This window comes from Osmerus mordax, chromosome 24 (assembly GCF_038355195.1).
Source record: "Osmerus mordax isolate fOsmMor3 chromosome 24, fOsmMor3.pri, whole genome shotgun sequence".
Taxonomy (NCBI): domain Eukaryota; kingdom Metazoa; phylum Chordata; class Actinopteri; order Osmeriformes; family Osmeridae; genus Osmerus; species Osmerus mordax.
Window position 1 is genome coordinate 2,449,797 of NC_090073.1, and position 24,342 is coordinate 2,474,138.

Genomic DNA, 24,342 nt, shown 5'->3' on the forward strand with positions numbered 1-24,342 from the left:
GAAACAAAGCTTTCCAAAGCAACAAGCTATTTGAAACAATTGTGTCAAAAAAGTATCGTTTTTTTTAAGTGTTTGATACATCTTCTCCATAGGGACACCTGCTGGTCAGTCCATGGTATGGCGACTGTATCGAGAGATTGAAGGAATCGAGTGACGTCAAGTCCTCGGACGTTAGTCTCACAATCGTCATCTATTTGATAAATAAAGGTTATGTGACAAATGTTTCGATTTTCAGGTGTCAAAAATATATGTTGATGTATTATAAACAACATAACGTCTTTGCTCATTTACATTCATAACATTTATTTTTAGGTTCTGATAGCATTATTCACATGTGAAGTCAGGTTGAGTATGGCCTTCTGGTAAAAGCACTGCCCTTCAGTCTAAAAGAGTGAGTTTGAAACCATTGACCTTGTTTTAGTGGAAGTATATGCTAAATGAATATTTATGAATTGATATTGTAGACTAGCGGCTAAGGTTTTGGAACATGCTTTTGCAACCGTGAAAGGGATGGCCACATTTGAAGGCTGGCAAAACTAGAGAAAGATGTATGTGTTTGTGCACCTACTCTCTCACATCTCACATCTGTCTATATCTCCGTCTATCTAGCTCTGGCAATCTATCTGTGTCTCTGGCTCTGTCAATGAATGTATTCTATAGCGTCCGTAAATATGTATACTCTCTATAACCTATGAATATGAGTGATTTCTGATGTCTTCAGCGTTTGAATAAAACGCTGTTTGTCTCGGACTGTAGCACGACACTGTCAGCTGCTCGTGTGACGTCCGAAGCTTCGACAGGTGATCACATGTTTTTTGCCCATTTGAAGCCACGCTCGACACGTTTGTGTCGGTATCAATTGATTGAAAGGTTGATACCGCTTCGTGAGAACGGCTTTGAGCGTAACATCACTACCCTGACTGAGCCTGCCAGCTGCCCTGTACCTGAATGAGTCTACCTTGTGGAATATGACCCTAGCCTGCCCTGAATATTCTTTGGCCGGCCTCCTTGTATCTTGAATTAACCACAAACTTGCAGCCAGTGTGTGGTGTGTGATATTGTGTAACTAGTTGTTGTCTGGTGAATTTGATTACATACCTCAGTGTCTCCAGTTTGCAGAGTGGGTTCCCCAGTCCAGCAGAGAGCAGCTTCATGCCAGCATCCTTCAGATCATTGTTACTTAGATCTAGTTGTCTCAGGAAGGAGGTTGACTTCAGCACTGAGCCCAGAGAAGCACAGCCTTCCTCTGTGATGTGACAGCCTGACAGCCTGTAGAAGATTATCATTATGGAGGGATCACAAACACTTTTTATTGTTACCTCTACTCTTGATGCATGATTATGCTTTGCTTATGGTCTGCACCTCTTCTTCAACACCGACCACCTCTGGAAGAGTGGAACTCTCTCACTGAATTGCTCCTACCAAGCTTTCTTAAATGTTTTAACTATGAGTTTCCCTGAGAGTTTGTCCTTGTCTTTCTTGAGGGTTTAGTTTGGTTTAGGTCCAGTTCTATGGGTGTGTGTGAAGTCTTCTGCGGCATTGCTTGAAAAAGGGCTATACAAATAACATTTGACTTGAACACAATGACACAGTAGCCAGTAACCAATGTGAAAAATGAACCTGCCTGAGAAGCTGATTTTACTAAGCTGGATTGTACTTGTGAAATATCCCAAAAACGATCCTGTCTAATGTATACTGAGACATCACGTGGTCTTCCTGAGGTATTTCTAAGTAATATAATGTGAAATGTAGGCCATCAGTGAATCTTTTGTTCTAGACTGTCTAGTGTCTTTCTGAGCCAATCAGATCACAATTCCCTTGGTACTAGGATCAACACTAGGTTTAGTATCTCCTATTATCAGTGCTATAGATGAGATCTATGGCACTGTTGGACTGACATGATCAAACTATCAATGAATATATGACACTGTTCAGGAATAGTTAGCTTGATTGTGTTATTGTGAAATAAAACTTAAAAGATTAATTCACCAGTGAGATACAATAACACAATACATCCTTTGGTATGTTTTGGAATGGTTCGAACACAGTAGTGACCACATACACACTACTCCTCATGATACTGGTTCAGACAGTAGTGACCACATACACACTACTCCTCATGATACTGGTTCAGACAGTAGTGACCACATACACACTACTCCTCATGATACTGGTTCAGACAGTAGTGACCACATACACACTACTCCTCATGATACTGGTTCAGACAGTAGTGACCACATACACACTACTCCTCAGTCATCCAGTCTGGATATGCTCACAGATGCTGTGACAGATGTCAAACAACAGCTGTATATCAACACGCACTAGGGTGATTTATAACAACGACTAACCCTGGTTCACGGCTAAACTCAGAAGGCTGAGGTTGGACTAGGAGGAAGCGTCCAGGAGTAGGGACAGATCCAGGTTCAAGAAGTCAAAGACCAGGTTTAGCAAGGTGGTGAGAGAGGCTAAACGACTGTACTCTGAGAGACCACAACACCTACCCCTGCTAAGCAGCTGGGCCAGACTCTGTCTCTCCAGCCACCCTGAAGCACTGTGCTAAAAACACGTCTCTGACTCTCAGTCTAGCAGGAGGATTCCTAAATCCAAAAGACAGCAGAATTAACTTAGACACTTAGAAGAATGTGTATTATTTGATGACCTCACCACCCAGGAAAGGCAGAATGTAACTGTAACTGCTACTTTTAAATGGTTTACTATTCTCCTGATTCGATGTGTTAATTTACTGTCACTTATTATTCTCAGACAATATTAATAAAAGAGATATATGCCCACTTTCCCAGACATGGATTAAGCCTAGTACAAAAGTAAGTAGGTCGAATAAAATGAAGATCTCCATTGAAAATTGTTTTTAGTATAAGACTATGCTTAATCCATGTCTGGGAAACTGGGCCAAGTTCAAAATCTCATTTCATGGAGCACTTGACTGACCAGATTTTCTTCAACTGTTTGGTCACCTAGGTTTGTTGAAAGCATGCAATAAATGAAGATCTGTGCTCAAAATATGATTCTTAAATGACAGAAGTAAAAAAAAAAATGGTTTGAATCAATATAACCAGTAAAGATACGGGTATCAATTTAATCTGAGGGACTTGAAACAATCCCCATCTGATAGTCAATATGTTGTATGTTTGAAATCGCACTTGGTATATGAGGCACTTGGTTGACCATCCCTGAATCTCAACTGGAATACTACCATCCTATAAGGTATAGTATATCAGAATGCATGTGAATATCCAGTTATATAGTAGTATAATACAACTTTAAACAGTACAAGCACACTTTTCTTGCTATTTCTAATCTAAAACCCTTCATGCAGTAGAACAGGCGTCACCCACAGGGACAACAGCACAACAGCCGCCAGATGCAAACTGTGATGTATTATGTATAGAAAGAAACACTCGAGGATGAATAACCACAGAACATGAGATCCCTTGACTGTGTTTTCTCTGAACGCATGTCTTAGTTCTTTCCAACTGGCAACCTTCAGATTACTAGCCCGATTCCCTAACCGCTCAGCCACCTGACTCCTTGTACCTATGACTCCTATACTGTCATAAACAACCTGACACCTCCCTACCTCTCCAACCTCCTCCTCCACCACAACCACTCTCAAGCCCTGTCTAGGAAACTAGATGGAGCTGTATAGTGAATTGTCTTTGTGTTACTGTATTAAACTCTTAATGATTAATCATTATAATGATTTTTGTTTAGTCATTTAAAAAACTCTTAATTCATCAAAGGAACAATGTCTCTCCCACAAATTTCCATAACATCCTCATGGTTGTATCTCCTTCCTGTCATGCAGTTTCAACGTAAACAATAAGCAACCACATTATCTAAATCCAACATGCAAATGTGATTGAATGTGTAACTATTAGTTGTCCCTTGAACATGATTACAGACCTCAGTGTCTCCAGTTTGCAGAGTGGATCCTCCAGTACAGCAGAGAGCAGCTTCATGCCTGAATCCTTCAGGTCACTGTTGCTCAGGTCCAGATCTCTCAGAAGGGGGGGGTTTGTCTTCAGAGCTGAAGCCAGAGAAGCACAGCCTTCCTCTGTGAGGTGAAGGGCTGGCAACCTGTAGAAGGATCATTACAGGATTACAAACAACCTGAATTCAGTCAAGACAATCACGTATTAGATTTGAGCATTTATTGTTACATGACATGGACATGTAGGTTTAACTTTGGCGGAGTGGATGATCTAAGGGAAGCGCTCCCTGCCTCCTCGATGCAACACATCCGTACATGACATATGAGGCAGGGAGCAATAGAGATATAATCTCCCTGATGGATAGAACATAGAACAGACAGACAGCACAGGGGAGAAGGGGATGGTGGAGGGCAGCAGCAGCACTGATCATACAACAACCGGGGTGAGTGTGTGCGTATCAGCGCGTCTTTTAAAGACGCCGTATCGGACGTGGCCCAATGGATATGCGCTGCTAACATGGGTGTAGTAGTGGGCGGAGGAAAGGAAGGTGGCGTAAGACGCCTTACGTCCCCGACAAATGGATGACGCGCGCTGCCCAATTGCCCTGCCTGAACTAGCTGTTCTTATACAGGTCTTGTGACAGACTGGATCCCTCAGCACCTGCTCACACAGCGCACACCTGGACTGGTCCTCTGCCAGGACAGCTCTGCTCCTCTTACTGCAGAGACATGATCCCATATGAACACCAGTCTCTCACACACACAGACACAAAGACACAGCACACACACACCGCACACCTGGACTGGTTTAACTGAAGGCTTCCACTAGGAGGAGACGTCTGTGTTCTAAGCTCACATTCAGGTTAGCTGAACTAGTTAGAGCTGGTGTTTGTGTCTACAGGAGAGTATCTCTCCAGGAGCAGGGTTGGAGTGTAAACCTACAGGAGGGTATCTCTCAATAGCAGGGTTGGAATATAAACCTACAGGATGGTATCTCTCCAGGAGCAGGGTTGGAGTGTAAACCTAAAGGATGGTATCTCTCCAGAGGCCCTGCTCCAGTTATGACCCTGCTCCAGTTATGACCCTGCCCCAGTTATGACCCTGCTCCAGTTATGACCCTGCCCCAGTTACATCCAGGGTTCAGTGCTTGGTCACCTCCCTCCTCTTCCTCCTGTACAGTCTTGCTCTTGGACAGATCCTAATCCATCATGGGTTCCTCTACCCTCCCTGTCCTTAGCCACTGCAGTCAATTCCTCAATAAACTTCAATAAGTCCAGAACTCTGGTGCCCACATGCTCACCTCCACCCACCACCAAGATCACATCACCCCTGTCCTTCACAACCTCCACTGGCTCCAGGTTGAATACAGGATTCACTTTCAAATACTACTATACCTATAAAGTCATAAACAACCTGACACCTCCCTACCTCTCCAACCTCCTCCTCCACCACAACCACTCTCAAGCCCTGTCTAGGAAACTAGATGGAGCTGTATAGTGAATTGTCTTTGTGTTACTGTGTTAAACTCTTAATGATTAATCATTATAATGGGGAGTCAGGTGGCTGAGCAGTTAGGAATCAGGCTAGAAATCAGAAGGTTGCTGGTTCGATCCCCGGCTCTGCCAAATGACGTGTCCTTGGGCAAGGCACTTCACCCTACTTGCCTCGGGGGGAATGTCCCTGTACTTACCGTAAGTCGCTCTGGATAAGAGCGTCTGCTAAATGTAAATAATGATTTTTGTTTAGTCCTTTAAAAAAACTCTTAATTCATCAAAGGAACAATGTCTCTCCCTCAAAAATTTCCATCACACCCTCATGGTTGTATCTCATTCCTGGCGTGCAGTTTCAATATAACCAAAAAGCAACCACATAATCTAAATCATACATGCAAATGTGATTGAATGTGTAACTTAGTTGTCCCTTGAACATGATTACAGACCTCAGTGTCTCCAGTTTGCAGAGTGGATCCTCCAGTACAGCAGAGAGCAGCTTCATGCCTGAATCCTTCAGGTCACTGTTGCTCAGGTCCAGATCTCTCAGAAGAGAGGGCTTTGTCTTCAGAGCTGAAGCCAGAGAAGCACAGCCTTCCTCTGTGAGGTCTGGCAACCTGTAGAAGGATCATTACAGGATTACAAAGAACCTGAAACCGGTCTTGTGGTCACTATGGAACTTGAGCAATTTATAACAACTTCATTTGCTGAATGTTGGAGATGTCTGAACATGAGCTTCCCATCCCATTGTGAGGCCAGTCACAATAACAACAGCACACTGCTCCCTCTAGTGGCTAAAATGAACAATGACGGCTGTATAAACAAGTACTTTATTCATCCAGAGTCTGTAGAGTTCATCATCTTATGAACATACAAACTTATTAGAATTAATAAGTAAGTCACCTAATCTCTTTATAGTAAATGTGAAGTTTATTCATTCTTAATCAAATAATTTAAACATAATAAATGAATGAATACAGACCACAGAGTCTCCAGTTTACAGTTTGGATTCTCCAGTGCAGCAGAGAGCAGCTTCACTTCTCGATCCTGCAGGCCTGAGTCCCTCAGGTCCAGCTCTCTCAGGTGGGAGGGGTTAGAGGTGAGGGCTGAGGACACCACTTCCCATGATGCATCAGTGAGTTTACATCTGGAGAGTCTGTTGTTACATAATAACCATGAAACAACTGGATGTGCTTCACAAAGACATGTTTAACATATGAAATGTGTGTAAAGTGTGTGTATGTGTGCATTTGACTGAATGTGTATAGTTGACATGTAAATGGCATGTTTACATCACTACTTACACAGCTTTTCTGCAGATCTTCACAGCTGGGAGCAATCTCCTGCGCCCCTCATCGGATGTCTTGTATTTCTGCGGGTCAAACTCATCCAGAACCTCCTCTGACATCTGCAGCATGTAGGCCAGTGCTGAGCAGTGGGCCAGAGACAGGGACTTGGATGAGTTCTTCTTCTTCAAGTATGCTTGGATCTCCTGCTGTACTGAATGGTCTTTCATCTCCATCAAGCAGTGGAAGAGATTGATGCACCTCTCTGGGGAGATGTTCTTCTTCTGCATCACCTTCAGGGATTTGATTGTCTTCTTCAGGCTCTCTGGACTCCTCTGGGTCTGAGCCAGCAGGCCTCCTAACAGCTTCTGATTGGACTCCAGTGAGAGGCCATGGAGGAAGCGGGCGAAGAGATCAAGGTGTCCATTCTTACTCTGCAAAGCTTTGTCTACTGCCCCCTGCAGCAGCTCTTCCAAAGATAGATTCTCAGGTCCAGCTTTAGTCTTCCTTCGTAGGAACGGCCTCAGTGCTTCCATGTTGTTGGTTGCGTAACAATGCAACGTGTAGACTGCCGAGAGAAACTCCTGAATGCTCAGGTGCACAAAGCAGTACACCATCCTCTGAAAAAGCACCGCCTCTTCTTTGAAGATGGCCGTGCACACTCCAGAGTACACCGATGCCTCTTGGACATGGAGGCCGCACTCTTCCAGGTCTTCCTGGTAGAACAGCAGGTTGCCTTTCTCCAGATGTTCAAACGCCAGCTTCCCCAGCTTCAGGAGAACGTCCTGGTCGGACCTCAAGAGCTCCTCTTCATCTGTCCCGTTTCCTTCTTGATACTTCTGGTTCTTCATCTTGGTCTGAATGAGCAGGAAGTGTGTGTACATCTCAGTCAGGGTCTGGGGCATCTCTCCTGTGCTATCTGTTCTCAGCATGTGCTCCAGGACTGTCACACACATGCTCGAGAAGACTGGAATGTGGCACATGATGTAGAGAGTCCTTGATGCCTTGATGTGTGAGATGATTCTCCTGGCCAGGATCTCATCACTGCATCTCTTCATGATGTACTCCTCCTTCTGAGCATCATTGAACCCTCGTACCTCTGTCACCAGGTCAACACACTCAGAAGGGATCTGATTGGCTGCTGCAGGTCGAGTGGTGATCCAAATGAGAGCAGAGGGAAGCAGGTTTCCTTTGATCAGGTTGGTCAGCAGCACATCCACTGAGGTGGACTCTGTGACATCACACCAGCTCTGGTTTCTTCTGAAGTCTAGAGGGAGTCGGCTCTCATCCAGACCATCAAAGATGAACATGGCTTTAGAGACAGCAAGGATCTCTCCATCCTCCATGTGAAGTTCTGGGTGGAAATCTCTCAGCAGTTGAAGGAGACTGTACTGCACATCTTTGATCAGATTCAGCTCCCGGAAGGGAAGCACAAACATCACATCCACCTCATGATTGGCCTTCCCTTCAGCCCAGTCTAGGATGACCTTCTGCGCAGAGACGGTTTTTCCGATGCCAGCGATGCCCTTCGTCAGCACCGTCCTGACGAGTCTCTCTTGGCCAGGTAGGAGCTGGAAGATGTCATTGCAGTGGATGGGTGTGTCGTGTGTGATTTGGACCCTGGATGCCGTCTCAAGCTGCCAGACCTCATGTTCATTATTAACCCCTTCACTGTCTCCCTCAGTGATGTAGAGCTCAGTGTAGATACTGGTGAGGAGAATGGCATTCCCTGTTGCCATGATGCCTTCAGCCACATGTTCAAACCTCCTCTTCATAGTGGCTTTATGAGTCCCTAACACTCTCTGAAGTCCACTCACAACTATGGAAGAACAAGGAGTTCATTATCTTTACATTAATACCAACAGTCATGACAAAGTACTGAAATGAGCAGAGCAAGATGGAAACCATGTTGGGTAAAGATGAAGTGAAGCTCGTACTGGTGTCAGTGTTTCTCTGAATGTGCTGTTGTCCAGGTGGCAGCAGTCCAGGTTGTGTTCTGGGTCTCTTTCCACACTGGGGGCAGGTGTGGTCTGCTGATGGACCAGGCTGCTGCCAGGATAAAGAGATGCAGGCTCTGCAGAACCTGTGTCCACAGGGGGGGGAGACTGGATCCCTCAGCACCTGCTCACACACCCCACACCTGGACTGGTCCTCTGCCAGGACAGCTCTGCTCCTCTTACTGCAGAGACATGATCCCATATGAACACCAGTCTCTCACACACACAGGCACAAAGACACAGCACACACACACCGCACACCTGGACTGGTTTAACTGAAGGCTTCCACTAGGAGGAGACGTCTGTGTTCTAAGCTCACATTCAGGTTACATTTAGTCATTTAGCAGACGCTCTTATCCAGAGCTGAACTAGTTAGAGCTGGTGTTTGTGTCTACAGGAGAGTATCTCTCCAGGAGCAGGGTTGGAGTGTAAACCTACAGGATGGTATCTCCCAATAGCAGGGTTGGAATATAAACCTACAGGAGGGTATCTCTCCAGGAGCAGGGTTGTGACACATATATGTAAAGCAACATTGTTTTGGTGATGTGGGCCTCAGACACACACAGATGTGTGCTCCAGTTATGACCCTGCCCCCGTTATGACCCTGCCCAAGTTATGACCCTGCTCCAGTCATGACCGTGCTCCAGTTACGACCCTGCCACTGTTAAGACTTTGCCTCAGTTAAGACCCTGCCCCAGTTATGACCCTGCCCCAGATATGACCCTGCCCCAGTTATGACCCTGCTCCAGTTATGACCCTGCCCCAGATATGACCATGCTCCAGTTATGACCCTGTTCTAGTCTAACCCTAACCCTAGTTCTGCCACCAGAGTGAAGAGTTTAGCACCCCATGCTAATAGTGTTACTCCTCCCCTATACTAACAACTGTACTAAAAGACTGTCTTCATAATCACATCTCCTAGCTCACAGTACCCGAGGAAGTGTGTCTGTACTACAAGACTGTGTTCACATCTCCTAGCCCACAGTACCTGAGGAACTGTGTTTGTACTACAAGACTGTGTTCACATCTCCTAGCCCACAGTACCCGAGGAACTGTGTTTGTGCTACAAGACTGTGTTCACATCTCCTAGCCCACAGTACCTGAGGAACTGTGTTTGTACTACAAGACTGTGTTCACATCTCTTAGCCCACAGTACCTGAGGAACTGTGTTTGTGCTACAAGACTGTGTTCACAACTCCTAGCCCACAGTACCTGAGGAACGGTCTCTGGCTTGTTGTTTGTTGAGATGTTGACCTTTGCAAAGACTGAATAAACTTTTCAAACTCTGCTGAGATTCTTGACCAGTTTTTGTACTTGGAATTTGGAGAAAACTTGAATACAAATACACAACAGCAGGTTGTGCTCTGACATGAATAAGAAATGCTGCATTGATTCATATGGGCCCAAAAACATTTAAACACTATCATTATAATCACAAATAAACTATAAGACAAATATGTTAGAATATAGGAAGGTTGAGTCCCAGTAGAGACAGCTTCTTCACAACATGTCACCTTCATCACATAACATTGAACTCCGGCAGAGGTCGGTACATACCCTTCCTCATTAGAAAACCCTCCTGCATTGAAACTGATGGGTGGATGCATGGACCAGTCACTCTTCATGGACACACAGCTGGGTACAGGTGAGGCTGGTCTCTGCTGTCTCATCCTGTCAAACACAACAACGTGTCTTACAAACATACATCACTAAAGTAGACACCACAGACACAGCCATCATTTCAACAAACATTTGTTGCTAGAATCAATCATTAGTAGGGTCAGAACCAGGCTTGAATGTTGCTGTTCAATAGGAATGAGATTCAGACAGGCAGGTTTCCAGACCTGTTGTTACTCTGTATCTCTCACTGTGAACATTTACCACATGGTCTGTATGTCAGCCAGGCTGGCAGTCAGCAGCTCTAACCCTGTGATATAGTAGGGATGTGATGAGGGATACTTTAGTATCTACAGTCAGCAGCTCTAACCCTGTGATTTAGTATGGATGTGATGAGGGATACTTTAGTATCTACAGTCAGCAGCTCTAACCCTGTGATATAGTAGTGATGTGATGAGGGATACTTTAGTATCTACAGTCAGCAGCTCTAACCCTGTGTTTTAGTATGGATGTGATGACGGATACTTTAGTATCTACAGTCAGCAGCTCTAACCCTGTGTTTTAGTATGGATGTGATGAGGGATACTTTAGTATCTACAGACAGCAGCTCTAACCCTGTGATATAGTAGGGATGTGATGAGGGATACTTTAGTATCTACAGTCAGCAGCTCTAACCCTGTGTTTTAGTATGGATGTGATGAGGGATACTTTAGTATCTACAGTCAGCAGCTCTAACCCTGTGTTTTAGTAGGGATGTGATGACGGATACTTTAGTATCTACAGTCAGCAGCTCTAACCCTGTGTTTTAGTAGGGATGTTCCTTAGGCTTTCACTTCTAAAAACTTTTAAATTATAAATATTTCTTTGTTAATACATTTGTATAGGAGAGACATAAAAACATTTTTAACAATTGATTCTCAGAATTTCAACCAGACACTGAAGAATGACATCAGGTTCCACCTCACACAGGGCTGCATGTTTGCTAGCAGCCTGCTTTAGACACTGCAGCACTCCTCCACCCAGGAGTTTAAGACCTTCTGGTCTCAAGCAGTCTAAGTGGGCTGAGCCCCGCCCGGTCTGTGCTCATACCAGGCCTGGTACCTGCAGGGCTTTGACTCTCATGCTATCTGTGTGTGTGTGTGTGTCTGTGTGTGTGTATGTTTGTGTGTGTGTGTGTGTGTGTGTGCATGGAGGTTATGACTAGGGTGACCAAACATCTGTGCATGTGTGTGTGTTTGTGTGAATTAGTGTGTAGGGAGAGGGAGGTTATGTTTGTCAGTCACTGATCTCTTTTTATTGCATGTAAAGCTATTATACAAAAACTCAGTATTGACATTATATGTCAAGTATTTTAAAATTGAGAAATTATAACTACCTGGTTAGTTTAGGACTGGTTTAACTGAAGGCTTCCACTAGGAGGAGACGTCTGTGTTCTAAGCTCACATTCAGGTTAGCTGAACTAGTTAGAGCTGGTGTTGGTGTCTACAGGAGAGTATCTCTCCAGGAGCAGGGTTGGAGTGTAAACCTACAGGATGGTATCTCCCAATAGCAGGGTTGGAATATAAACCTACAGGAGGGTATCTCTCCAGGAGCAGGGTTGTGACACATATATGTAAAGCAACATTGTTTTGGTGATGTGGGCCTCAGACACACACAGATGTGTGCTCCAGTTATGACCCTGCCCCCGTTATGACCCTGCCCAAGTTATGACCCTGCTCCAGTCATGACCGTGCTCCAGTTATGACCCTGCCACTGTTAAGACTTTGCCTCAGTTAAGACCCTGCCCCAGTTATGACCCTGCCCCAGATATGACCCTGCCCCAGTTATGACCCTGCTCCAGTCATGACCCTGCTCCAGTTATGACCCTGCCCCAGATACGACCATGCTCCAGTTATGACCCTGTTCTAGTCTAACCCTAACCCTAGTTCTGCCACCAGAGTGAAGAGTTTAGCACCCCATGCTAATAGTGTTACTCCTCCCCTATACTAACAACTGTACTAAAAGACTGTCTTCATAATCACATCTCCTAGCTCACAGTACCCGAGGAAGTGTGTCTGTACTACAAGACTGTGTTCACATCTCCTAGCCCACAGTACCTGAGGAACTGTGTTTGTACTACAAGACTGTGTTCACATCTCCTAGCCCACAGTACCTGAGGAACTGTGTTTGTGCTACAAGACTGTGTTCACATCTCCTAGCCCACAGTACCTGAGGAACTGTGTTTGTACTACAAGACTGTGTTCACATCTCCTAGCCCACAGTACCTGAGGAACTGTGTTTGTACTACAAGACTGTGTTCACATCTCCTAGCCCACAGTACCTGAGGAACGGTCTCTGGCTTGTTGTTTGTTGAGATGTTGACCTTTGCAAAGACTGAATAAACCTTTCAAACTCTGCTGAGATTCTTGACCAGTTTTTGTACTTGGAATTTGGAGAAAACTTGAATACAAATACACAACAGCAGGTTGTGCTCTGACATGAATAAGAAATGCTGCATTGATTCATATGGGCCCAAAATCATTTAAACACTATCATTATAATCACAAATAAAATATAAGACAAATATGTTAGAATATAGGAAGGTTGAGTGCCAGTAGAGACAGCTTCTTCACAACATGTCACCTTCATCACATAACATTGAACTCTGGCAGAGGTCAGTACATACCCTTCCTCATTAGAAAACCCTCCTGCATTGAAACTGATGGGTGGATGCATGGACCAGTCACTCTTCATGGACACACAGCTGGGTACAGGTGAGGCTGGTCTCTGCTTTCTCATCCTGTCAAACACAACAACGTGTCTTACAAACATACATCACTAAAGTAGACACCACAGACACAGCCATCATTTCAACAAACATTTGTTGCTAGAATCAATCATTAGTAGGGTCAGAACCAGGCTTGAATGTTGCTGTTCAATAGGAATGAGATTCAGACAGGCAGGTTTCCAGACCTGTTGTTACTCTGTATCTCTCACTGTGAACCTTTACCACATGGTCTGTATGTCAGCCAGGCTGGCAGTCAGCAGCTCTAACCCTGTGATATAGTAGGGATGTGATGAGGGATACTTTAGTATCTACAGTCAGCAGCTCTAACCCTGTGATATAGTAGGGATGTGATGAGGGATACTTTAGTATCTACAGTCAGCAGCTCTAACCCTGTGTTTTAGTATGGATGTGATGAGGGATACTTTAGTATCTACAGTCAGCAGCTCTAACCCTGTGTTTTAGTATGGATGTGATGAGGGATACTTTAGTATCTACAGTCAGCAGCTCTAACCCTGTGTTTTAGTAGGGATGTGATGACGGATACTTTAGTATCTACAGTCAGCAGCTCTAACCCTGTGTTTTAGTAGGGATGTTCCTTAGGCTTTCACTTCTAAAAACTTTTAAATTATAAATATTTCTTTGTTAATACATTTGTATAGGAGAGACATAAAAACATTTTTAACAATTGATTCTCAGAATTTCAACCAGACACTGAAGAATGACATCAGGTTCCACCTCACACAGGGCTGCATGTTTGCTAGCAGCCTGCTTTAGACACTGCAGCACTCCTCCACCCAGGAGTTTAAGACCTTCTGGTCTCAAGCAGTCTAAGTGGGCTGAGCCCCGCCCGGTCTGTGCTCATACCAGGCCTGGTACCTGCAGGGCTTTGACTCTCATGCTATCTGTGTGTGTGTGTGTGTCTGTGTGTGTGTATGTTTGTGTGTGTGTGTGTGTGTGTGTGCATGGAGGTTATGACTAGGGTGACCAAACATCTGTGCATGTGTGTGTGTTTGTGTGAATTAGTGTGTAGGGAGAGGGAGGTTATGTTTGTCAGTCACTGATCTCTTTTTATTGCATGTAAAGCTATTATACAAAAACTCAGTATTGACATTATATGTCAAGTATTTTAAAATTGAGAAATTATAACTACCTGGTTAGTTTAGGACTGGTTTAACTGAAGGCTTCCACTAGGAGGAGACGTCTGTTCTAAGCTCACATTCAGGTTAGCTGAACTAGTTAGAGCTGGTGTTGGTGTCTACAGGAGAGTATCTCTCCAGGAGCAGGGTTGGAGTGTAAACCTACAGGATGGTATCTCCCAATAGCAGGGTTGGAATATAAACCTACAGGAGAATATCTCTCCAGGAGCAGGGTTGTGACACATATATGTAAAGCAACATTGTTTTGGTGATGTGGGCCTCAGACACACACAGATGTGTGCTCCAGTTATGACCCTGCCCCAGTTATGACCCTGCCCCAGATATGACCCTGCCCCAGTTATGACCCTGCTCCAGTTATGACCCTGCCCCAGATATGACCATGCTCCAGTTATGACCCTGTTCTAGTGTAACCCTAACCCTAGTTCTGCCACCAGAGTGAAGAGTTTAGCACCCCATGCTAATAGTGTTACTCCTCCCCTATACTAACAACTGTACTAAAAGACTATCTTCATAATCACATCTCCTAGCTCACAGTACCCGAGGAAGTGTGTCTGTACTACAAGACTGTGTTCACATCTCCTAGCCCACAGTACCTGAGGAACTGTGTTTGTACTACAAGACTGTGTTCACATCTCCTAGCCCACAGTACCTGAGGAACTGTGTTTGTGCTACAAGACTGTGTTCACATCTCCTAGCCCACAGTACCTGAGGAACGGTCTCTGGCTTGTTGTTTGTTGAGATGTTGACCTTTGCAAAGACTGAATAAACCTTTCAAACTCTGCTGAGATTCCTGACCAGTTTTTGTACTTGGAATTTGAGGTAAACTTGAATACAAATACACAACAGCAGGTTGTGCTCTGACATGAATAAGAAATGCTGCATTGATTCATATGGGCCCAAAAACATTTAAACACTATCATTATAATCACAAATAAAATATAAGACAAATATGTTAGAATATAGGAAGGTTGAGTGCCAGTAGAGACAGCTTCTTCACAACATGTCACCTTCATCACATAACATTGAACTCTGGCAGAGGTCAGTACATACCCTTCCTCATTAGAAAACCCTCCTGCATTGAAACTGATGGGTGGATGCATGGACCAGTCACTCTTCATGGACACACAGCTGGGTACAGGTGAGGCTGGTCTCTGCTTTCTCATCCTGTCAAACACAACAACGTGTCTTACAAACATACATCACTAAAGTAGACACCACAGACACAGCCATCATTTCAACAAACATTTGTTGCTAGAATCAATCATTAGTAGGGTCAGAACCAGGCTTGAATGTTGCTGTTCAATAGGAATGAGATTCAGACAGGCAGGTTTCCAGACCTGTTGTTACTCTGTATCTCTCACTGTGAACCTTTACCACATGGTCTGTATGTCAGCCAGGCTGGCAGTCAGCAGCTCTAACCCTGTGATATAGTAGGGATGTGATGAGGGATACTTTAGTATCTACAGTCAGCAGCTCTAACCCTGTGATATAGTAGGGATGTGATGAGGGATACTTTAGTATCTACAGTCAGCAGCTCTAACCCTGTGTTTTAGTATGGATGTGATGAGGGATACTTTAGTATCTACAGTCAGCAGCTCTAACCCTGTGTTTTAGTATGGATGTGATGAGGGATACTTTAGTATCTACAGTCAGCAGCTCTAACCCTGTGTTTTAGTAGAGATGTGATGAGGGATACTTTAGTATCTACAGTCAGCAGCTCTAACCCTGTGTTTTAGTAGAGATGTGATGAGGGATACTTTAGTATCTACAGTCAGCAGCTCTAACCCTGTGTTTTAGTAGGGATGTGATGACGGATACTTTAGTATCTACAGTCAGCAGCTCTAACCCTGTGTTTTAGTAGGGATGTTCCTTAGGCTTTCACTTCTAAAAACTTTTAAATTATAAATATTTCTTTGTTAATACATTTGTATAGGAGAGACATAAAAACATTTTTAACAATTGATTCTCAGAATTTCAACCAGACACTGAAGAATGACATCAGGTTCCACCTCACACAGGGCTGCATGTTTGCTAGCAGCCTGCTTTAGACACTGCAGCACTCCTCCACCCAGGAGTTTAAGACCTTCTGGTCTCAAGCAGTCTAAGTGGGCTGAGCCCCGCCCGGTCTGTGCTCATACCAGGCCTGGTACCTGCAGGGCTTTGACTCTCATGCTATCTGTGTGTGTGTGTGTGTGTGTGTGTATGTTTGTGTGTGTGTGTGTGTGTGTGTGTGTGCATGGAGGTTATGACTAGGGTGACCAAATATCTGTGCATGTGTGTGTGTTTGTGTGAATTAGTGTGTAGGGAGAGGGAGGTTATGTTTGTCAGTCACTGATCTCTTTTTATTGCATGTAAAGCTATTATACAAAAACTCAGTATTGACATTATATGTCAAGTATTTTAAAATTGAGAAATTATAACTACCTGGTTAGTTTAGGACTGGTTTAACTGAAGGCTTCCACTAGGAGGAGACGTCTGTTGTAAGCTCACATTCAGGTTAGCTGAACTAGTTAGAGCTGGTGTTGGTGTCTACAGGAGAGTATCTCTCCAGGAGCAGGGTTGGAGTGTAAACCTACAGGATGGTATCTCCCAATAGCAGGGTTGGAATATAAACCTACAGGAGAATATCTCTCCAGGAGCAGGGTTGTGACACATATATGTAAAGCAACATTGTTTTGGTGATGTGGGCCTCAGACACACACAGATGTGTGCTCCAGTTATGACCCTGCCCCCGTTATGACCCTGCCCAAGTTATGACCCTGCTGCAGTCATGACCGTGCTCCAGTTATGACCCTGCCACTGTTAAGACTTTGCCTCAGTTAAGACCCTGCCCCAGTTATGACCCTGCCCCAGATATGACCCTGCCCCAGTTATGACCCTGCTCCAGTTATGACCCTGCCCCAGATATGACCATGCTCCAGTTATGACCCTGTTCTAGTGTAACCCTAACCCTAGTTCTGCCACCAGAGTGAAGAGTTTAGCACCCCATGCTAATAGTGTTACTCCTCCCCTATACTAACAACTGTACTAAAAGACTGTCTTCATAATCACATCTCCTAGCCCACAGTACCCGAGGAAGTGTGTCTGTACTACAAGACTGTGTTCACATCTCCTAGCCCACAGTACCTGAGGAACTGTGTTTGTACTACAAGACTGTGTTCACATCTCCTAGCCCACAGTACCTGAGGAACTGTGTTTGTGCTACAAGACTGTGTTCACATCTCCTAGCCCACAGTACCTGAGGAACTGTGTTTGTACTACAAGACTGTGTTCACATCTCCTAGCCCACAGTACCTGAGGAACTGTGTTTGTGCTACAAGACTGTGTTCACATCTCCTAGCCCACAGTACCTGAGGAACGGTCTCTGGCTTGTTGTTTGTTGAGATGTTGACCTTTGCAAAGACTGAATAAACCTTTCAAACTCTGCTGAGATTCCTGACCAGTTTTTGTACTTGGAATTTGAGGAAAACTTGAATACAAATACACAACAGCAGGTTGTGCTCTGACATGAATAAGAAATGCTGCATTGATTCATATGGGCCCAAAAACATTTAAACACTATCATTATAATCACAAATAAACTATAAGACAAATATGTTAGAATATAGGAAGGTTGAGTCCCAGTAGAGACAGCTTCTTCACAACATGTCACCTTCATCACATAACATTGAACTCCGGCAGAGGTCGGTACATACCCTTCCTCATTAGAAAACCCTCCTGCATTGAAACTGATAGGTGGATGCATGGACCAGTCACTCTTCATGGACACACAGCTGGGTACAGGTGAGGCTGGTCTCTGCTGTCTCATCCTGTCAAACACAACAACGTGTCTTACAAACATACATCACTAAAGTAGACACCACAGACACAGCCATCATTTCAACAAACATTTGTTGCTAGAATCAATCATTAGTAGGGTCAGAACCAGGCTTGAATGTTGCTGTTCAATAGGAATGAGATTCAGACAGGCAGGTTTCCAGACCTGTTGTTACTCTGTATCTCTCACTGTGAACCTTTACCACATGGTCTGTATGTCAGCCAGGCTGGCAGTCAGCAGCTCTAACCCTGTGATATAGTAGGGATGTGATGAGGGATACTTTAGTATCTACAGTCAGCAGCTCTAACCCTGTGATATAGTAGGGATGTGATGAGGGATACTTTAGTATCTACAGTCAGCAGCTCTAACCCTGTGTTTTAGTATGGATGTGATGAGGGATACTTTAGTATCTACAGTCAGCAGCTCTAACCCTGTGTTTTAGTATGGATGTGATGAGGGATACTTTAGTATCTACAGTCAGCAGCTCTAACCCTGTGTTTTAGTAGAGATGTGATGAGGGATACTTTAGTATCTACAGTCAGCAGCTCTAACCCTGTGTTTTAGTAGAGATGTGATGAGGGATACTTTAGTATCTACAGTCAGCAGCTCTAACCCTGTGTTTTAGTAGGGATGTGATGACGGATACTTTAGTATCTACAGTCAGCAGCTCTAACCCTGTGTTTTAGTAGGGATGTTCCTTAGGCTTTCACTTCTAAAAACTTTTAAATTATAAATATTTCTTTGTTAATACATTTGTATAGGAGAGACATAAAAACATTTTTAACAATTGATTCTCAGAATTTCAACCAGACACTGAAGAATGACATCAGGTTCCACCTCACACAGGGCTGCATGTTTGCTAGCAGCCTGCTTTAGACACTGCAGCACTCCTCCACCCAGGAGTTTAAGACCTTCTGGTCTCAAGCAGTCTAAGTGGGCTGAGCCCCGCCCGGTCTGTGCTCATACCAGGCCTGGTACCTGCAGGGCTTTGACTCTCATGCTATCTGTGTGTGTGTGTGTGTGTGTGTGTATGTTTGTGTGTGTGTGTGTGTGTGTGTGTGTGCATGGAGGTTATGACTAGGGTGACCAAATATCTGTGCATGTGTGTGTGTTTGTGTGAATTAGTGTGTAGGGAGAGGGAGGTTATGTTTGTCAGTCACTGATCTCTTTTTATTGCATGTAAAGCTATTATACAAAAACTCAGTATTGACATTATATGTCAAGTATTTTAAAATTGAGAAATTATAACTACCTGGTTAGTTTAGGACTGGTTTAACTGAAGGCTTCCACTAGGAGGAGACGTCTGTTGTAAGCTCACATTCAGGTTAGCTGAACTAGTTAGAGCTGGTGTTGGTGTCTACAGGAGAGTATCTCTCCAGGAGCAGGGTTGGAGTGTAAACCTACAGGATGGTATCTCCCAATAGCAGGGTTGGAATATAAACCTACAGGAGAATATCTCTCCAGGAGCAGGGTTGTGACACATATATGTAAAGCAACATTGTTTTGGTGATGTGGGCCTCAGACACACACAGATGTGTGCTCCAGTTATGACCCTGCCCCCGTTATGACCCTGCCCAAGTTATGACCCTGCTGCAGTCATGACCGTGCTCCAGTTATGACCCTGCCACTGTTAAGACTTTGCCTCAGTTAAGACCCTGCCCCAGTTATGACCCTGCCCCAGATATGACCCTGCCCCAGTTATGACCCTGCTCCAGTTATGACCCTGCCCCAGATATGACCATGCTCCAGTTATGACCCTGTTCTAGTGTAACCCTAACCCTAGTTCTGCCACCAGAGTGAAGAGTTTAGCACCCCATGCTAATAGTGTTACTCCTCCCCTATACTAACAACTGTACTAAAAGACTGTCTTCATAATCACATCTCCTAGCCCACAGTACCCGAGGAAGTGTGTCTGTACTACAAGACTGTGTTCACATCTCCTAGCCCACAGTACCTGAGGAACTGTGTTTGTACTACAAGACTGTGTTCACATCTCCTAGCCCACAGTACCTGAGGAACTGTGTTTGTGCTACAAGACTGTGTTCACATCTCCTAGCCCACAGTACCTGAGGAACTGTGTTTGTACTACAAGACTGTGTTCACATCTCCTAGCCCACAGTACCTGAGGAACTGTGTTTGTGCTACAAGACTGTGTTCACATCTCCTAGCCCACAGTACCTGAGGAACGGTCTCTGGCTTGTTGTTTGTTGAGATGTTGACCTTTGCAAAGACTGAATAAACCTTTCAAACTCTGCTGAGATTCCTGACCAGTTTTTGTACTTGGAATTTGAGGAAAACTTGAATACAAATACACAACAGCAGGTTGTGCTCTGACATGAATAAGAAATGCTGCATTGATTCATATGGGCCCAAAAACATTTAAACACTATCATTATAATCACAAATAAACTATAAGACAAATATGTTAGAATATAGGAAGGTTGAGTCCCAGTAGAGACAGCTTCTTCACAACATGTCACCTTCATCACATAACATTGAACTCCGGCAGAGGTCGGTACATACCCTTCCTCATTAGAAAACCCTCCTGCATTGAAACTGATAGGTGGATGCATGGACCAGTCACTCTTCATGGACACACAGCTGGGTACAGGTGAGGCTGGTCTCTGCTGTCTCATCCTGTCAAACACAACAACGTGTCTTACAAACATACATCACTAAAGTAGACACCACAGACACAGCCATCATTTCAACAAACATTTGTTGCTAGAATCAATCATTAGTAGGGTCAGAACCAGGCTTGAATGTTGCTGTTCAATAGGAATGAGATTCAGACAGGCAGGTTTCCAGACCTGTTGTTACTCTGTATCTCTCACTGTGAACCTTTACCACATGGTCTGTATGTCAGACAGGCTGGCAGTCAGCAGCTCTAACCCTGTGATATAGTAGGGATGTGATGAGGGATACTTTAGTATCTACAGTCAGCAGCTCTAACCCTGTGATATAGTAGGGATGTGATGAGGGATACTTTAGTATCTACAGTCAGCAGCTCTAACCCTGTGTTTTAGTATGGATGTGATGAGGGATACTTTAGTATCTACAGTCAGCAGCTCTAACCCTGTGTTTTAGTATGGATGTGATGAGGGATACTTTAGTATCTACAGTCAGCAGCTCTAACCCTGTGTTTTAGTAGGGATGTGATGACGGATACTTTAGTATCTACAGTCAGTAGCTCTAACCCTGTGTTTTAGTAGGGATGTTCCTTAGGCTTTCACTTCTAAAAACTTTTAAATTATAAATATTTCTTTGTTAATACATTTGTATAGGAGAGACATAAAAACATTTTTAACAATTGATTCTCAGAATTTCAACCAGACACTGAAGAATGACATCAGGTTCCACCTCACACAGGGCTGCATGTTTGCTAGCAGCCTGCTTTAGACACTGCAGCACTCCTCCACCCAGGAGTTTAAGACCTTCTGGTCTCAAGCAGTCTAAGTGGGCTGAGCCCCGCCCGGTCTGTGCTCATACCAGGCCTGGTACCTGCAGGGCTTTGACTCTCATGCTATCTGTGTGTGTGTGTGTGTCTGTGTGTGTGTATGTTTGTGTGTGTGTGTGTGTGTGTGTGTGTGTGTGTGTGTGTGCATGGAGGTTATGACTAGGGTGACCAAACATCTGTGCATGTGTGTGTGTTTGTGTGAATTAGTGTGTAGGGAGAGGGAGGTTATGTTTGTCAGTCACTGATCTCTTTTTATTGCATGTAAAGCTATTATACAAAAACTCAGTATTGACATTATATGTCAAGTATTTTAAAATTGAGAAATTATAACTACCTGGTTAGTTTAGGACTGGTTTAACTGAAGGCTTCCACTAGGAGGAGACGTCTGTTCTAAGCTCACATTCAGGTTAGCTGAACTAGTTAGAGCTGGTGTTGGTGTCTACAGGAGAGTATCTCTCCAGGAGCAGGGTTGGAGTGTAAACCTACAGGATGGTATCTCCCAATAGCAGGGTTGGAATATAAACCTACAGGAGAATATCTCTCCAGGAGCAGGGTTGTGACACATATATGTAAAGCAACATTGTTTTGGTGATGTGGGCCTCAGACACACACAGATGTGTGCTCCAGTTATGACCCTGCCCCAGTTATGACCCTGCCCCAGATATGACCCTGCCCCAGTTATGACCCTGCTCCAGTTATGACCCTGCCCCAGATATGACCATGCTCCAGTTATGACCCTGTTCTAGTGTAACCTTAACCCTAGTTCTGCCACCAGAGTGAAGAGTTTAGCACCCCATGCTAATAGTGTTACTCCTCCCCTATACTAACAACTGTACTAAAAGACTGTCTTCATAATCACATCTCCTAGCTCACAGTACCCGAGGAAGTGTGTCTGTACTACAAGACTGTGTTCACATCTCCTAGCCCACAGTACCTGAGGAACTGTGTTTGTACTACAAGACTGTGTTCACATCTCCTAGCCCACAGTACCTGAGGAACTGTGTTTGTGCTACAAGACTGTGTTCACATCTCCTAGCCCACAGTACCTGAGGAACGGTCTCTGGCTTGTTGTTTGTTGAGATGTTGACCTTTGCAAAGACTGAATAAACCTTTCAAACTCTGCTGAGATTCCTGACCAGTTTTTGTACTTGGAATTTGAGGAAAACTTGAATACAAATACACAACAGCAGGTTGTGCTCTGACATGAATAAGAAATGCTGCATTGATTCATATGGGCCCAAAAACATTTAAACACTATCATTATAATCACAAATAAACTATAAGACAAATATGTTAGAATATAGGAAGGTTGAGTCCCAGTAGAGACAGCTTCTTCACAACATGTCACCTTCATCACATAACATTGAACTCCGGCAGAGGTCGGTACATACCCTTCCTCATTAGAAAACCCTCCTGCATTGAAACTGATAGGTGGATGCATGGACCAGTCACTCTTCATGGACACACAGCTGGGTACAGGTGAGGCTGGTCTCTGCTGTCTCATCCTGTCAAACACAACAACGTGTCTTACAAACATACATCACTAAAGTAGACACCACAGACACAGCCATCATTTCAACAAACATTTGTTGCTAGAATCAATCATTAGTAGGGTCAGAACCAGGCTTGAATGTTGCTGTTCAATAGGAATGAGATTCAGACAGGCAGGTTTCCAGACCTGTTGTTACTCTGTATCTCTCACTGTGAACCTTTACCACATGGTCTGTATGTCAGCCAGGCTGGCAGTCAGCAGCTCTAACCCTGTGATATAGTAGGGATGTGATGAGGGATACTTTAGTATCTACAGTCAGCAGCTCTAACCCTGTGATATAGTAGGGATGTGATGAGGGATACTTTAGTATCTACAGTCAGCAGCTCTAACCCTGTGTTTTAGTATGGATGTGATGAGGGATACTTTAGTATCTACAGTCAGCAGCTCTAACCCTGTGTTTTAGTATGGATGTGATGAGGGATACTTTAGTATCTACAGTCAGCAGCTCTAACCCTGTGTTTTAGTAGGGATGTGATGACGGATACTTTAGTATCTACAGTCAGCAGCTCTAACCCTGTGTTTTAGTAGGGATGTTCCTTAGGCTTTCACTTCTAAAAACTTTTAAATTATAAATATTTCTTTGTTAATACATTTGTATAGGAGAGACATAAAAACATTTTTAACAATTGATTCTCAGAATTTCAACCAGACACTGAAGAATGACATCAGGTTCCACCTCACACAGGGCTGCATGTTTGCTAGCAGCCTGCTTTAGACACTGCAGCACTCCTCCACCCAGGAGTTTAAGACCTTCTGGTCTCAAGCAGTCTAAGTGGGCTGAGCCCCGCCCGGTCTGTGCTCATACCAGGCCTGGTACCTGCAGGGCTTTGACTCTCATGCTATCTGTGTGTGTGTGTGTGTCTGTGTGTGTGTATGTTTGTGTGTGTGTGTGTGTGTGTGTGTGTGCATGGAGGTTATGACTAGGGTGACCAAACATCTGTGCATGTGTGTGTGTTTGTGTGAATTAGTGTGTAGGGAGAGGGAGGTTATGTTTGTCAGTCACTGATCTCTTTTTATTGCATGTAAAGCTATTATACAAAAACTCAGTATTGACATTATATGTCAAGTATTTTAAAATTGAGAAATTATAACTACCTGGTTAGTTTAGGACTGGTTTAACTGAAGGCTTCCACTAGGAGGAGACGTCTGTTGTAAGCTCACATTCAGGTTAGCTGAACTAGTTAGAGCTGGTGTTGGTGTCTACAGGAGAGTATCTCTCCAGGAGCAGGGTTGGAGTGTAAACCTAC

At 44.2% G+C, this 24,342-nt stretch overlaps 2 protein-coding genes across 17 annotated transcripts in view; one reads left to right on the forward strand and one right to left on the reverse strand.

The window, feature by feature from the left end:
• Positions 1-24,342, forward strand: part of LOC136933033 (NACHT, LRR and PYD domains-containing protein 12-like) — a 561,343-nt gene that overhangs the window by 117,647 nt on the left and 419,354 nt on the right. The gene's annotated exons all lie outside the window — the stretch shown is intronic.
• The window catches only part of LOC136933036 (NACHT, LRR and PYD domains-containing protein 12-like), a 60,166-nt gene that overhangs the window by 9,139 nt on the left and 26,685 nt on the right, over positions 1-24,342 (reverse strand). The window contains exons 1-8 of one of the 4 annotated variants that reach the window (XM_067228406.1): positions 15,320-15,416; positions 13,011-13,124; positions 10,286-10,399; positions 8,669-8,910; positions 6,750-8,550; positions 6,428-6,601; positions 3,928-4,101; positions 1,099-1,269 (exon numbers count right to left, since the gene is read on the reverse strand). In XM_067228406.1, the coding sequence (XP_067084507.1) occupies positions 1,099-1,269; positions 3,928-4,101; positions 6,428-6,601; positions 6,750-8,550; positions 8,669-8,910; positions 10,286-10,399; positions 13,011-13,124; positions 15,320-15,387 (2,858 nt within the window). In that variant the 5' untranslated portion in view covers positions 15,388-15,416. Of the gene's footprint in view, positions 1-1,098; positions 1,270-3,927; positions 4,102-6,427; positions 6,602-6,749; positions 8,551-8,668; positions 8,911-10,285; positions 10,400-13,010; positions 13,125-15,319; positions 15,417-24,342 lie in introns of those variants that run through there. The other 3 variants (XM_067228405.1, XM_067228404.1, XM_067228407.1) reach the window with 3 other exon arrangements.